General features: G+C 37.6%; 1 protein-coding gene across 2 annotated transcripts in view; it reads left to right on the forward strand.

Annotated features, from left to right (window-relative positions):
• Window positions 1-14,328, forward strand: part of st3gal5 (ST3 beta-galactoside alpha-2,3-sialyltransferase 5) — a 66,698-nt gene that overhangs the window by 7,135 nt on the left and 45,235 nt on the right. For both annotated transcript variants that reach the window (XM_036569159.1, XM_036569160.1), the window contains exon 2: window positions 580-690. In XM_036569159.1, coding sequence (XP_036425052.1) covers window positions 590-690 — 101 coding nt within the window. In that variant the 5' untranslated portion in view covers window positions 580-589. The remainder of the gene's footprint in view (window positions 1-579; window positions 691-14,328) is intronic.

The raw sequence follows: 14,328 nt of genomic DNA on the forward strand, positions 1-14,328 counted from the left end.
GACATTCATATAATACAACTCAATTTCCAAAAAAGTTGACGCTGTGCAGAATGTAAATAAAAATAGAATGCAATGATATACAAATCATGTATACCATATTTTTAAAGGAAAATACTACAAAGATGACATATCAAATGTTGAAACTGAGAAATTGCACTGTTTTTTGAAAAAATATCTGCCCATATGTTTCAATGGATTGGTTTATTACCAGGTTTAGCAAATGTTTTTGAACAGAAAAGTCACCAAATCATGCTGGACTAATGTGTAAAGCACCAGTATTCCCTGATTTACTGATTTGTTCATGCCGTCTAGTTGTACAATTCAGTCACCATGACCTAACAGCTATAGTTCAGTGACAGAATGATCACTCTGTATTTCACAACAATTGCACTTTATCAACTTCAGCATGAATAGAACATGAAAGAGTAGACTCACCTGGTTACCAGCTTGCTAATAGGCTCCTCCAAGAATATTCAGAGACAGACTTTAAGTTAAACTTTTTACTAAGAGAATAGCAGGCTCCTCCTGAAATCTGTTACTGTCCCTTTTTTTAATTTTTATTATTCTATTTTGCTATAGGTATCACCACATGAGAAATAGGGAAAAGGCTGCTCAGGACAGAAGTGGGGTCCAGCTGTTAACTGGGAGGATGAGGAAAGCAATGGCAGTGTGCCATTTTTCTCTAAGCAGGTAAGCAGAAGGCACACTTAAATCACTATTTACATAGACCACCAGTAAACAGACCGGTGTTTTCCTACCTGTTGTGTATATGTTTTTATTGTTTGTGTCGCTGTTTTGTCAAGTGTATACAGCCGTTACTCATGATTGGGAGACTCTGCTTTATATTAGGGCTCATGTTGCATTGTTATCCGGTTCAGTGCATGGGATTAAATCCCAAGAAGGGACTTTTCCCCACCATTACTGAAGCTGACAGTCCCCCCGGATATCTGTTGTCTTCACGGCTGTGGGCGACAGTCTAAACCGCAAAATCAGTTCCGGAGAAAACGAGGGAGAAGAGGAGGTTCTTTGATCCGGCTGAAGTAACTGTTTAATCGACAGTCATGCTCAGGCAGCTCAGCTGCTCAATTCTGCAGCGTTCTCTGGTGGCCCAGTATGTTTGGCTGCGTCCTGTTCAGTCTGATCTACTTCCCTGCATTTCTCCAGTGAAACCCTTCTTCAGATCTGGAAGTATTAACTGGAATATTTTGCAAAACATCTCCTGTGTGTCTCCGTTGGAGCTGGAGTATTGCTCTGCTGTGAAACTAGCACTAATTTATGCTTGATCGTTTTCGAATAAGACATTTATGCTGAATTACTTTATTTCCTCGAATGGTCTGGATTTTATGTAAAAAACCTGACTTAAGCCAGGAGAGAGTTGTCAGCTCTCTGAATTGTGCCCATTGGACTATAGACATTTAAACTGTCCAAGATTAAATGGGCAAGGAGGTGGCCTTGCTGCTGTTCCCCTGTGTCTCTGGGTGCATTTGCAAATTTTGAGCTACTGGCCTTTAAAGTTCAAATTGAAAAACCGGTGCTTTGTCCTGTAATCTACAATCCTCCTAAATTACATGGTTGTTTTTATCTGAGATTTCAGACTTGTCATCTGTTGTACTTGAGTGTTATTAGTGGGGGATTTTAATATCCATGTAGGTGATACTACTAATGGATTTACCTTAGAATTTTTATATATTGTCGAATCTTTTAATTTTGTGCAACATGTTACTTTGGATTTGGTCTTTACTCTGGGGCTTACCCTTCATTCTCTTCATTTGGAAGACGTGTGTTTCTGATCATAAAGATATTATTTTTGAGTCTGTCTTTCAATCTAAAGCTGTAAACCTAAACATATTATACATTCTCGATTTCTAAAGAGCCAGCTGCTGAATTTTCAACTATTTGGTTTAACTAATGGTTTATCTGCACAGATGTCACAATTTGCATATATTACTGATTTGGCTAGCTGTTTTAATAATTTATGCACGGCTATTCTAGATGATGTGGATGAAGAAGATTCATCTCGGTGAGATGGCTGTGCTAGCGAGCTAGTTGGCTAATGTTAAGGTTAAAAGCCGTCCTACGTCCTGTTTAGAAATGCATGTTCTCTGGAATCGTTATTGGGGTTTGAACAGAGAATCAAGTAACTATTATTCACAGCGACCCTGTTCAGATTCCAGAAAACGTTTACAGTTTTAAACACTGCATCATTGTCTTAACGTCAAGGACACAGGCGCGTTCAAATTCGGTGAACACAGGAGAGCATTTGCTAACAGTTGGCAACAGTTTTCTGTTTGAGTTCTCCGCGAACGTTTGCGAACACTTGCAGTTTCAGGAGGTAGTTCTCTGCGAACACACAGGAGAGCTGGACTAAGGGTTAATGTCGAAATTAAATGTTTACACAAAAACGTTCAAATTTCATTGTTCATAGAGAGCAAGTTTGCCACAAAAGTTCACCACCTCCTTTAGAGCGCATCTTCTCTGCAGCAGAATATCTGCTCTCAGAGGAGAGCGAGCCTCTCACAAGAGCACAGAGAGATGTAAGTTTCAATAAAGACCTGTGACTGTAGAATTTAGTTGCAGCAGAGTGTAGACAGACAGCAGAATGCACAAAACACAGACTGCACAGTTAAAAATTTTAATTTAAATTGTGGAACAGTCTTCCCCTCGATATCAGACTCTCTAAGTCCACATCTTCTTTTAAAAAGCACCTGAAGACTCACTTTTATTCTGTAGCTTTTTTGAGTTGTGACCATAGGTAATATGGGTGGGAATCTCTAGGCACCTCACGATTTGATTCGATTATGATTCAGAGGGCTGCGTTGCGATTATTAAACGATTATCGATGCATCTTGAGGCATCTTTTTTTCTATACAGGATTTCTTTTTTCTCACTGTGTGAGGACTTGGTACTTTTAAAGCAAAGTATTGGTAATGATCCATAATGAATTTACTTCCAATATCTTTTATTAATAAAACAAATGGAAGTGATGTGGCAAGTGAACTGGAAGGCTCTCATTCACTGCTCTTGTTTGGAGCACATGAGACGCAGGCTGCCACTCATCTGTGATAAAATGCGCTGTTACTGTGACATAAATTCTGTGGCATTGGGTGTCCACGAATCACATTACAGCTATTCTACCCGTTTTATTCAGTGATTTCTATAACTTCGGTTTTGGTCTCGTTGTGGAGAGTTGGGGGGTCGCTGCATCAGTAAAGTATGCTTGAGACGGGATGCTGTATCTCGGCTCCAAAGTGTGCAGCGTAGTGTGAAAGCCCTGGTTCTCAAAGATTGAGGATGGACTCAAATCTTTGGCAATAAAAGTTGCGATAGAGTTTGTAGTTCGCTTCACCCTTTCCGAGTTGGGTGGAAGCTTTGACATCACTTGCTCGATGGTTCTCTGGTTGGCAGCAACTACAACCGGACGGAAAACGGGTGGAAACATGTAATATGGTTTCTAATGTTTGTTGTTTCTAAAATATTTTAGTTCAGTGTGACACAACTTGCATATAGTATGGCCTTTGTCCAGCTGCTAACACTGTTTTAACAGTAGATGGTCTTAAACACTGCTAATTCACCACCCTATAACCCTGAAGGCTGGCGTGCAGACTGCAGGTTACATACCGATGCAGAGAGTCTCGCCTAGCTAGTAGCTAAGCTAACGAAAATGCAAAGAGAGGAATTTAAGATGAATGTTTTGGAGACGAATGGACTTATTCGCATTTATAAGAACCGCAGTTGGTTTCCTAGTACGTTAAATCTGCAATGAGAGACAAACACTAAAAAGTTGCGAAGATGAAGCTTCTCTTTCAAATTCTCCCATTCCACCTTAAATGGTGCCGCATTTACGTTCTGGTGCCTCAGGCAGAATTTAAGGTGGAACGGGTAAATTCGAACAAGAAGCTGGAGAATAAAAAGCTGACTTCATCCTTGTAAAACAGTTGAACGTTAAGATATATTTTACAAGAAACTCTTCTACTTTTAAAGAAAAGTTTTCTAGCGGAGATGGGAAGAAAAACGGCTATAGCTAAAGCTTAAAGCAGAGTCTGCGTTTTCGTTTAATGTTATATTTTTGAATGTATACTAGGACATTAGCACATACTAAGACATATTGGACATTAAATGTTGTGGCTCCCAAGGTGGTTTGATTTTTGTTGAAAGGACAAAATGGATCTTCTTAGCATTTGGGTTATCGACTCCTAACCTAACCTAGCTTTTAATGCAGAGGGTGCCGGTCGAATTTCTTGTTCATCCAGTTGTGTTTTTGTTATGTGCCGCCACAGACTGTCCGGGCGCTGCACTTCCGCACTTCCAAGTTCCGCCTTTTGTGTTCAACATTACCTGATCAATTAAAATTTAGAAAATCAATTTTTGACATTTGTGAATCGATTCAGAATCGCCCACATCCGCATTGCGACGCATCTAAGAATCGATTTTTCCCCCCACCCCTAATAGGTAATGTGTTTACGTGTGTGTGTGTGTGGGTGGGTGTGTTTGTTTGTTTAATTTCTTTTTAAATATGTGCTGTTGAAATCCTTGGCCAGTTACCACGTCATATGGTCGAAGGTCCTGGCGCACTAAATCTACACACTTTCAAGTTTCATTCTGAAGTGCAATTTTGCTTTCTCAGCAGTTTGTGCAACTCTGCCCAATGCCCAAGATGGAGATCTGAACCCATGACCTTAGTTGTCAAAGGCAGATTCTCTCATGGTGAGCCATGACTGTTGATTGAGCCATGTAATATATTGGTATGGAGCAATAAGGAACCAAGCACCATTTTTGGAACAAGTTCACAACTTGCAATTATTGTGATTATTGAGTACTATAATTGAAAGTTAAATCATAATACGCTCTCAGTTTGTCATTTTGTTCCTAATTTGGTACTCGTCACTCAGACAATAATTAATGTATTTTTAGCCTTTAAGGCAGAATAAGCCAAGTCACGCCAATTTATTCAAATCTACACACACACACACACAACCCCGTCCCCACGACCCGCTGTTTAAAATGTAAATAAATTTAAATAAAAAATAAATAATGCAATCATTTGAAAATTTCATAGACCTGTATTTTATTCACAGTCGAACATATCAGATGTTGGAAGTGAGACCTTTTACCATTTCATGAAAAATATTAACTGATTTAGAACTTGACGGCAGCAACACAACTCAAAAAAGTTGGAACAGGGCCATGTCTACCATTGTGTAGCATCCCCTCTTCTTTGAACAACAGTCTGTAAACGTCTGGGAAGTGAGGAGACTTCATGGAGTTTTGGGATAGGAATGTTGTCCCATTCTTGTCTGATGTAGGATTCTAGCTGCTCAACAGTCCTGGGTTTTCTTTGCCGGATTTTTTGCTTCATGATGCGCCAAATGTTTTCTGTTGGTGAAAGGTCTGGACTGCAGGCAGGCCACTTCAGCGCCCGGACACTTCTTCTGAAAAGCCATGCTGTTGTGATAGATGCAGAATGTGGTTTAGTATTGTCTTGCTGAAAAATGCATGGCCTTCCTTGAAAGAGACATTGTCTGGATGGGAGCATATGTTGTTCTAAAACCTTTATATACTGTTTAGCATTGATAGTGCTTTTCCAGATGTGTAAGCTGCCCACGTCGTAGGCATTAATGCAACCCCATAACATCAGAGATGCAGGCTTTTGAACTGTGCACTGATAACAAGCTGGATGGTCCCTCTCCTCTTGAGTCCGCAGGACATGGTGTCCATATTTTCCAAAAAAAATTCGAATTTTGATTAATCTGACCACAGAACAGTTTTCCATTTTGCCTCAGTCCATTTTAAATGAGCTTTGGCCCAGAGAAGACGCGGCATTTCTGGATGTTGTTGACATATGCCTTCTTCTTTACGTGATACAGCTTTAACTTGGATTTGTGGATTGCATGGCAAACTGTGTTCACAGACAGTGATTTCTGAAAGTATTCCCGAGCCCATGCAGTGATTTCCAGTACAGAATCGTGTCTGTTTTAATTGCAGTGCTGCGTGAGGGCCCGAAGATCCCAAGCATCCAATATTGACTGTCAGCCTTTTTCCTTGCATACGGGGATTTCTCCAGATTCTCTGAATCTTTTGATGATATTATGTACTGTAGATGGTGGGATATGTAAAGAAGGTTCAAAAAGGTGTGAATATTCACTTTGCTGCTGATGGGATTATTAAATTGAGGCAAAGCTTTCACCCATTTCGGTTTCCATTGTTTCAGTGCTGTGTGTATGCACACGCCTGTGACCATGATTTATCAGCAGGAACGTAACTTTGAGGATGAACTGAATCAGATTCATTTGTATGCATGTTTTTGAGATGTTCCTGCAGGTTGCTAGTGGTGGAATAATAATAATCTGTAGCTTACATAGTTTCCATACAACATCTCAGGTTTTCACAGTTTGCTGTTTTCTTACCATTAAGCCCTAAAGTATTTCCAAATGGGCTACTTAGATTGCTTGGAGTGCAAATCTCTCTCTCTGCGGCCGAATTGGGTTGTGTACCCTCTGCCATCATTACCACAATAAATTTTAAAACATGAAAGTGATATGTGACTCCTTTCTGTCATGCAGCCCATTTAGTACACTGGCTCATGAGCTCATGAGGCAGACAGCCGTGGTAATGTTGCTTTTTTCACAGTAGAATATTCATTTTCACAATTGAATGTCTGGGTTTTTATTTATTTATTTATTTGTTTTTTATTTAACAATTAAATTATATCGAATTTAGAGTATTTACTGACAGCCCTAGTTGTGACACATCTCACTCAAAGTTTAGTTAAGTTTGTGCTGGATATCACCACATGGACTCTGGAATATTTCGGCAAACCATTTTCAGTAAACACTGTTCGTCGCTATATGCACAAATACGAGTTAAGCCTGTGCTATGCATGGGAAATTACATGTCAACAATGTCCAGAAACACTGCTGACTTCTCTGAGCTTGAACTCATCTGAAAAGGGCTGATGCACAGTGGAAACGTGCATTGTCGTCTGATGAACTTTTAAATTATTTATGGAAATAATGTATGTTACGTTCTTTGGGCCAAAGAAGTAAAGGAAAAAAGCAAGAGTTGGTCATGGCATGAGGGTGTATTAGTGCCAGTGGCATGGAAAACTTGCACCTTGGTGAAGGCAGTAATGCTGAAAAATATATACACATTTTGGAGCAAAACATGCTGCCTTGTAGATGCCGTCTTTTTCGGGGATGTCCATGTTTATTTCAACATGACAATGGCAAAAAAATATTTTATTATATTATACTATTTTATTAAATTATTATAACAGCATGGCTGCATAATCAAAGAGTGTGGGTAGTAGACTGGCCTGCCTGTTACCTATTGAAAATGTGGCATATTATGAAGTGCAAAAAGGTAAGTGTTGCATCCCATTCAGTTGGCCCTTAAATTTACGTTCTCCTTCATTAATGATGTCCTCAGAAGCACACGTTCATTAAGAAGAAAACATCACCGAAAACTGCAACTACAGAATGTAAAGAAGGTTCAAAAAGGTGTGAATATTCACTTTGCTGCTGATGGGATTATTAAATTGAGGCAAAGCTTTCACCCATTTCGGTTTCCATTGTTTCAGTGCTGTGTGTATGCACACGCCTGTGACCATGATTTATCAGCAGGAACGTAACTTTGAGGATGAACTGAATCAGATTCATTTGTATGCATGTTTTTGAGATGTTCCTGCAGGTTGCTAGTGGTGGAATAATAATAATCTGTAGCTTACATAGTTTCCATACAACATCTCAGGTTTTCACAGTTTGCTGTTTTCTTACCATTAAGCCCTAAAGTATTTCCAAATGGGCTACTTAGATTGCTTGGAGTGCAAATCTCTCTCTCTGCGGCCGAATTGGGTTGTGTACCCTCTGCCATCATTACCACAATAAATTTTAAAACATGAAAGTGATATGTGACTCCTTTCTGTCATGCAGCCCATTTAGTACACTGGCTCATGAGCTCATGAGGCAGACAGCCGTGGTAATGTTGCTTTTTTCACAGTAGAATATTCATTTTCACGATTGAATGTCTGGGTTTTTATTTATTTATTTATTTGTTTTTTATTTAACAATTAAATTATATCGAATTTAGAGTATTTACTGACAGCCCTAGTTGTGACACATCTCACTCAAAGTTTAGTTAAGTTTGTGCTGGATATCACCACATGGACTCTGGAATATTTCGGCAAACCATTTTCAGTAAACACTGTTCGTCGCTATATGCACAAATACGAGTTAAGCCTGTGCTATGCATGGGAAATTACATGTCAACAATGTCCAGAAACACTGCTGACTTCTCTGAGCTTGAACTCATCTGAAAAGGGCTGATGCACAGTGGAAACGTGCATTGTCGTCTGATGAACTTTTAAATTATTTATGGAAATAATGTATGTTACGTTCTTTGGGCCAAAGAAGTAAAGGAAAAAAGCAAGAGTTGGTCATGGCATGGGGGTGTATTAGTGCCAGTGGCATGGAAAACTTGCACCTTGGCGAAGGCAGTAATGCTGAAAAATATATACACATTTTGGAGCAAAACATGCTGCCTTGTAGATGCCGTCTTTTTCGGGGATGTCCATGTTTATTTCAACATGACAATGGCAAAAAAATATTTTATTATATTATACTGTTTTATTAAATTATTATAACAGCATGGCTGCATAATCAAAGAGTGTGGGTAGTAGACTGGCCTGCCTGTTACCTATTGAAAATGTAGCATATTATGAAGTGCAAAAAGGTAAACAGAGGTCCCATATGGTTGTGCAGCTTAAGACTTGTACAACTGAAAAATCCTGCTTTCAAAACTGGATCAATTGGTGTGTTCAGTCCACAAATGTTTATTAAGTTCTGTTAAAAGGAAAGGTGATGTAACACAGCGGTGAATGTGCTCCTGTCCCAATTTTTTGGAACGTGTTGCAGGTGTCATATTTGGAATGAGTATATATTTACAAAAAAAACAAGAAAGTAAAACATTAAGTATTGTGTTTTTGTAGTGTTTTCATTTTAGTACCTGCCAACCTGAACAAATCGCTGTTTATTGGCATTTCACATAATTTTCCAACTTTTTGGGAATTTGGTTTGTATTTATTTAAAAAAAAAAAAACAGCATAAACATAAAATCGTGAATGCTGGATGATTAGTTATTTTCTGATGTTTTCTGCCTTGAGATTTGAGCACTGCTTTTGACAGTGCTTTCTAGATATAAATTTATTACAGCTTCATTCTTGATATTATAGAGATTTGTCAGTCTATACTTCTATTCATCCTTCTAGACAAACCACATGGATTTTTGTTTTATTGAAAATTTATTCCAAACTTTTAAATGTGAATGTATTTTGTAGCTAATCCTGTAACATATGGTTAACAACATTAGAAGTGTCTTCCCTGCTGCTTCAAAAAGCAGAAATAGTTGCTGAATTACACTTACAACACACATGCTAGTTTCTGAAGGACTCTCCTGCATCTCTGTGCACATATTAAATGGTAGACTATTCTTAATTTGAGATGAAGTCAGTCAGGTGCATTACAGTGGCGGTATTGTGTTTGAGACCCCACCCCTTTGAAAGCTGGACCAATCAGCTTCCAGGCACTACAGAAATTACATTTGTAAAAGCCTGCACTCCAGTAAACATTGATGATTCTCATCAGCAGAAAGCGCCGCAGTGATGCAGAAAATCTCACTGTACTGATATGTTTACTTTATTTAAATGATTTTATTAGGAGCAAAACAGGGATTCTGTGTGGGGTGATAATGCTGGATCTGCAGAAAGTTTTTTCACACTGTTGACCATGATATTTTATTGAACAAGTTAATAGCTATAGGTTTAATGATATTGCTGTAAAATGCTAATTGCTTCATATTTGAAAGGAGGGAAACAGGTGGACGTAGGAGTTACTTTGTCTTTGCAACTTATTACAACTTCAGCAAATACTACATACAGTCGTGAAGAGCTCAGAACAGTGTGCAGTGAGTTGAATTTTCTAAGGAATCATCAGCAAGGATGTCAAGGTGGCAGAGGAGAGAGAGGACGTAGAAGTGTGGCTGCCAGGCTGGAATACAAGCTAGGCTAAAGAGTGCTCTCCACAAATCTATGCTACCCAGCATTTACATTGCCAGTGCCCCATCACTCAGTAATATATTGGAGCTAGAGTTGATCATTGCGGCACAGAAATCTGTTCACTGTTCCTCCTAAGTTCCACCAACATGTAACGTGTCTCATGAGAGGTCAAACACACTGAACAATGTTAACAGAAACATCAGGAATGAATACAGATACCCCCCAAGAAACAAAGGCAACTATGATAATTGTAAAGACTTGGCTTGGGCGGGCCTCAGTGCAACTCCAGGATTGTTTTGAGCACACACACATTGGGACTTCAGACCAGTGGCACTAACCTCTACTGTAATGAAGCACTCTGAGAGGCTGATTTGCACAACAAGACAAGATTGCATCCGCGCTGTCCTGTTCTACATACAGAACTGTTTTAACATCTTTACACTCATCAAACGTATCCAGTTTTTCCCCTACAACAAACTGTTGCATGCATGTATAGAACAATTTTGGAATTGTTAGTATGCTTGGTGGATGAATGCTCTTGGGTAAACAGTTTTAATATATGTCTTTCTTTTTTTAGGCGTCCAAACACCTTTATTTTTGCTCACGTCTTTCTTATTCTTTTTCTGACCTAAAACTGATAGGGGGGAAGACACTGTAAGTCATTCAAACACTGAACTTAGAGGGTAGGTGTTCAATCATGCTCTCTACTAAGGCAGTTAAAATGAAACTGATTGTCCTGATGGTGGTGCTATAGAGCAACATTTTACCTTTTGGCCCATATCTCCTGAACCGTGAGGACTACTTTCAAACTTCTTGATTCTCCTTAATCCATAATTTATTCTACAGAAATACCCCACTGGTTCTATTTGGCTCCACCCAAATTTTCCATCATATTTGGCGAAATATGTGTCATCTACATTTTTCTACTAGTCTGAGGTTTTTCAAGATATCTACACAATATTGGTCTCAAATTGTTCAGGGAAGTCTGAAGGTCAAGATATTTTAAGGAAGTCCACCAAGGTTGACACCAAATATTTAATAGGGGCGCTATAACATCCAAAAAAACTGTTTCTCAGTAACTGCTTGATCGATTTTGCATGCTGAATTGTGTTGTTACAATGCTCAATATACTGCCAACAATCCAAAATGTAATTATTCCTGTCTAAGATTATAATAGACATGACAGTTGTTTCAAATTATACATCATAATGAGCCTTAACACTTTGCAAATATATGTATGTTGCTTAACTTTACAGGAAATCCTGTAATTTAATTTAATCAAATCTTTTTAACATTGTCAGATATTATTTTTTTTTAGGCCGCTAGAGGGAGCCAATGTTGAATGAATGAATAAATGAATAAATGAAATATACAATCACTTGAAAGCTTTACACTCTTTGTCTTTGCCAAAGAGCGTTTCTGAATGTTATGCATTCCACCGAGCCAATTGTGCAAATACAAGTCTTAAAAAAACTTATTTGCACAGTTGAAAAAAGATGGAAAATTAACATTTTCTTACTACTTCATGAGTTAAAATCGAATTACATTTTTCTTAAAGCAATCTAAATGATTAAAAACGTCATGACTTTTAAGCACAGTGTAGCTGCAAGATTTGAATAAATTGGTGTGACCTGGCTTATTCTGCCTTAAATGGCTAAAATTACATCAGTAATTGTCTGACATTTTGAAACAAGCGTACAAAATGACTGAGAGTATATTATGATTTAATTTCCAATTATAGTACCACTTAATCACAATAATTAAAAGGTGGGAACTATTTCCCAAAATGGTGCTTGGTTCCTTATTGCTCCATACCATACACTGTGTAAAACCTTTGCCATGGGCATCTTGTAGCTCACCATGAAAACATCTGCCTTTGAAGACTAAGGTCATGGGTTTGATTCCTGTCATAGATGTTGGACGGTACTGTACAAGTTGTTGTGGATATGCCCTTATTTATCTTAATCTTAAGAAAGGGTCTTTCTTAAAAATCCAGTAATTTGCTGCTTTCTATGACCAGAAACATGAAACTTTTTAATGCTGCTACTTTGTCCTAAAATGGTGCATCATTCCTTGTTGCTCCCTTTAAATTATTTGTTTCAAAAATTGCAGCTGTGTTGCAGTTATTTCTGAAAGTCATGCTTTCTACCAAGCTTCCACCTGGCTTATTCTTTCTTAATGGTCTACAAATACATCAATGATTGATTATGAGAGACAACAGGAGCTTATAAATACAAAATTACAAGCTAAGGATGTATTATCAATTAATTTAGTTATATTACTGAATAAAACAGCAACATGAAGTTTGTTTAAAATGTTTAAAGATGTTGAATATTATTCATTTTAAAATTAAAATTAAATGGTCTAATAAAAAAAAATCAGTCACTGCCAATAGCCTCTTAGACTCCCAGTGATGGCATCTAGATGGGACCCAAAATGACGCTGTAAAATCTTGTTGTCTAATAAGCTTCAGTGTTTGCTCCACTTAAATAGCGTGTATTTGAATCTGCTATTAACTTGCATTGAAGCCCAGTTTTAACAGGGAGCTACAACTGTGCCATCTGTCATGAATTCTTGTTGCAGATCACATTAAATAAACAAACTGTGGCAGAGTGCAGTGATAGAGTAGATATTTTCTACTTTGTAATCGCTAACAATACTAAACTGCGGTTAAGTATGAGCAATCAAATCAAGTTAATCATTTCAGTACCATGATGAAATTTTAGCAGAAGCCTACAGCTTTTGCTGTAGTCATAAAGCAACCACAACTGAATTACGGTTATTTAAGAGTGAAAATGCATTAGCACCATTTATTTTGACACCACTTACACCACATGCACACTATAGCTGCCAAAACTAATTGACATTATAGATAATGTTGTTCAGAAATAAAAATAGTTTGCAACAAATCACTTTATTAATTAGTTGACTTGATGACGTTTACGCGTCTCATTTTCATCACGTGATTAAAAGAGGGGACTACAGAATAACAGACACTGAAGTACGGTACCAACCCAAACAGAAAAAAATATCTGAAAATTTCACTCTAACGTCATCTAAAAAGACAGTTTCCTATATGGTATGGACAATCTTAGAGGGCAGCGTGACTGTCAGGCCTAAGTCGATTGAGAATTTACACTGCATTTGCATTAGAACCTTGGCATGTTAAGATAGTAATATCTAACCTTGGGAGGGTTACTTTAAAAATGTATTCCATTACAGATTACTGATTACCTGTTAAAAAAATGTAATTGTAACCTAATCCAGAGGGTGACTATATTAAAATAATCTAATCTGATTACTTTTCATTACTTCAGGATTACATACCGTTTTAAACTAAAATCATTCAAAAATTAAAAAAAAACACAAAGCAAACACAAAGCAAACCAAAAAAACTTTTTATGAAACAGATTACAGGTGACTTAAATATTGTGCCTCACACAAATAGTCATTGGTCTCACAAAAAAAACCTAAAGCCGAAGTTTAGAAATATGTGGAAATATTTTTAATGTAAATATGACAAATTTGTACACGTACACACTCGTGAAAAAGATGAGAAAGTTCAGAAATCAGGACAGAATTCCCCAAGAAAAAACAGGACAGGGAAATGAAGGAAGATTAAAAAGGAATACAGGGAAACATATAATCGCTGAACAATGATCCAGTTCAACCTGCAAATGCAGTGTAGTTAAAATCTATACTGCTCTCCTGGTATTTTGCCTTATTTGTTAAAAATCTGTTGCTTACCATACTGAAGGCAAAAGATCAACCATATAAAAATCTTTTGGTTTTTGAGACCCCTCAACAGTAATCATAAATGGAGATGCTTGCAGACGCTCCCTAATCAGCGAGTTCGCCATGTGGCAGCTGATTATCTTTGTTACAAGTAGTTCTCATTTACACATGTTAACACTTTTCACCCATCATTCAAAAACCATTGGAGAAACAAAATGTTATGAGAAAACAACACTAGCTTTCTTTTTATGTTTCTAAACTGGTAGTTAGTAGTACCTCACTTCAGCATTAAAATCGGGCACATTAACATGCGCAAAAGCTAAATTTAAACCTAGTTGTAGAATTTCACAAAGCAACAAAAGAGAATAAAATCGTTCACGTCCAGATCAGAATAATTTACTGATGTAGAACCTGGTATTGTGTAAAAATAGAGTTAAAAAACTGGTTTTGAATATCTGTCATCTTTCTGACAATAAAAATAGAATGCTGTTAATGTCTTATTAAAACCAGTCAAAAGTAAAAAAAAAAAGCGCATCACTTTGCTT

The sequence above is a fragment of the Colossoma macropomum genome, unplaced genomic scaffold, assembly GCF_904425465.1.
Source record: "Colossoma macropomum unplaced genomic scaffold, Colossoma_macropomum, whole genome shotgun sequence".
NCBI lineage: Eukaryota > Metazoa > Chordata > Actinopteri > Characiformes > Serrasalmidae > Colossoma > Colossoma macropomum.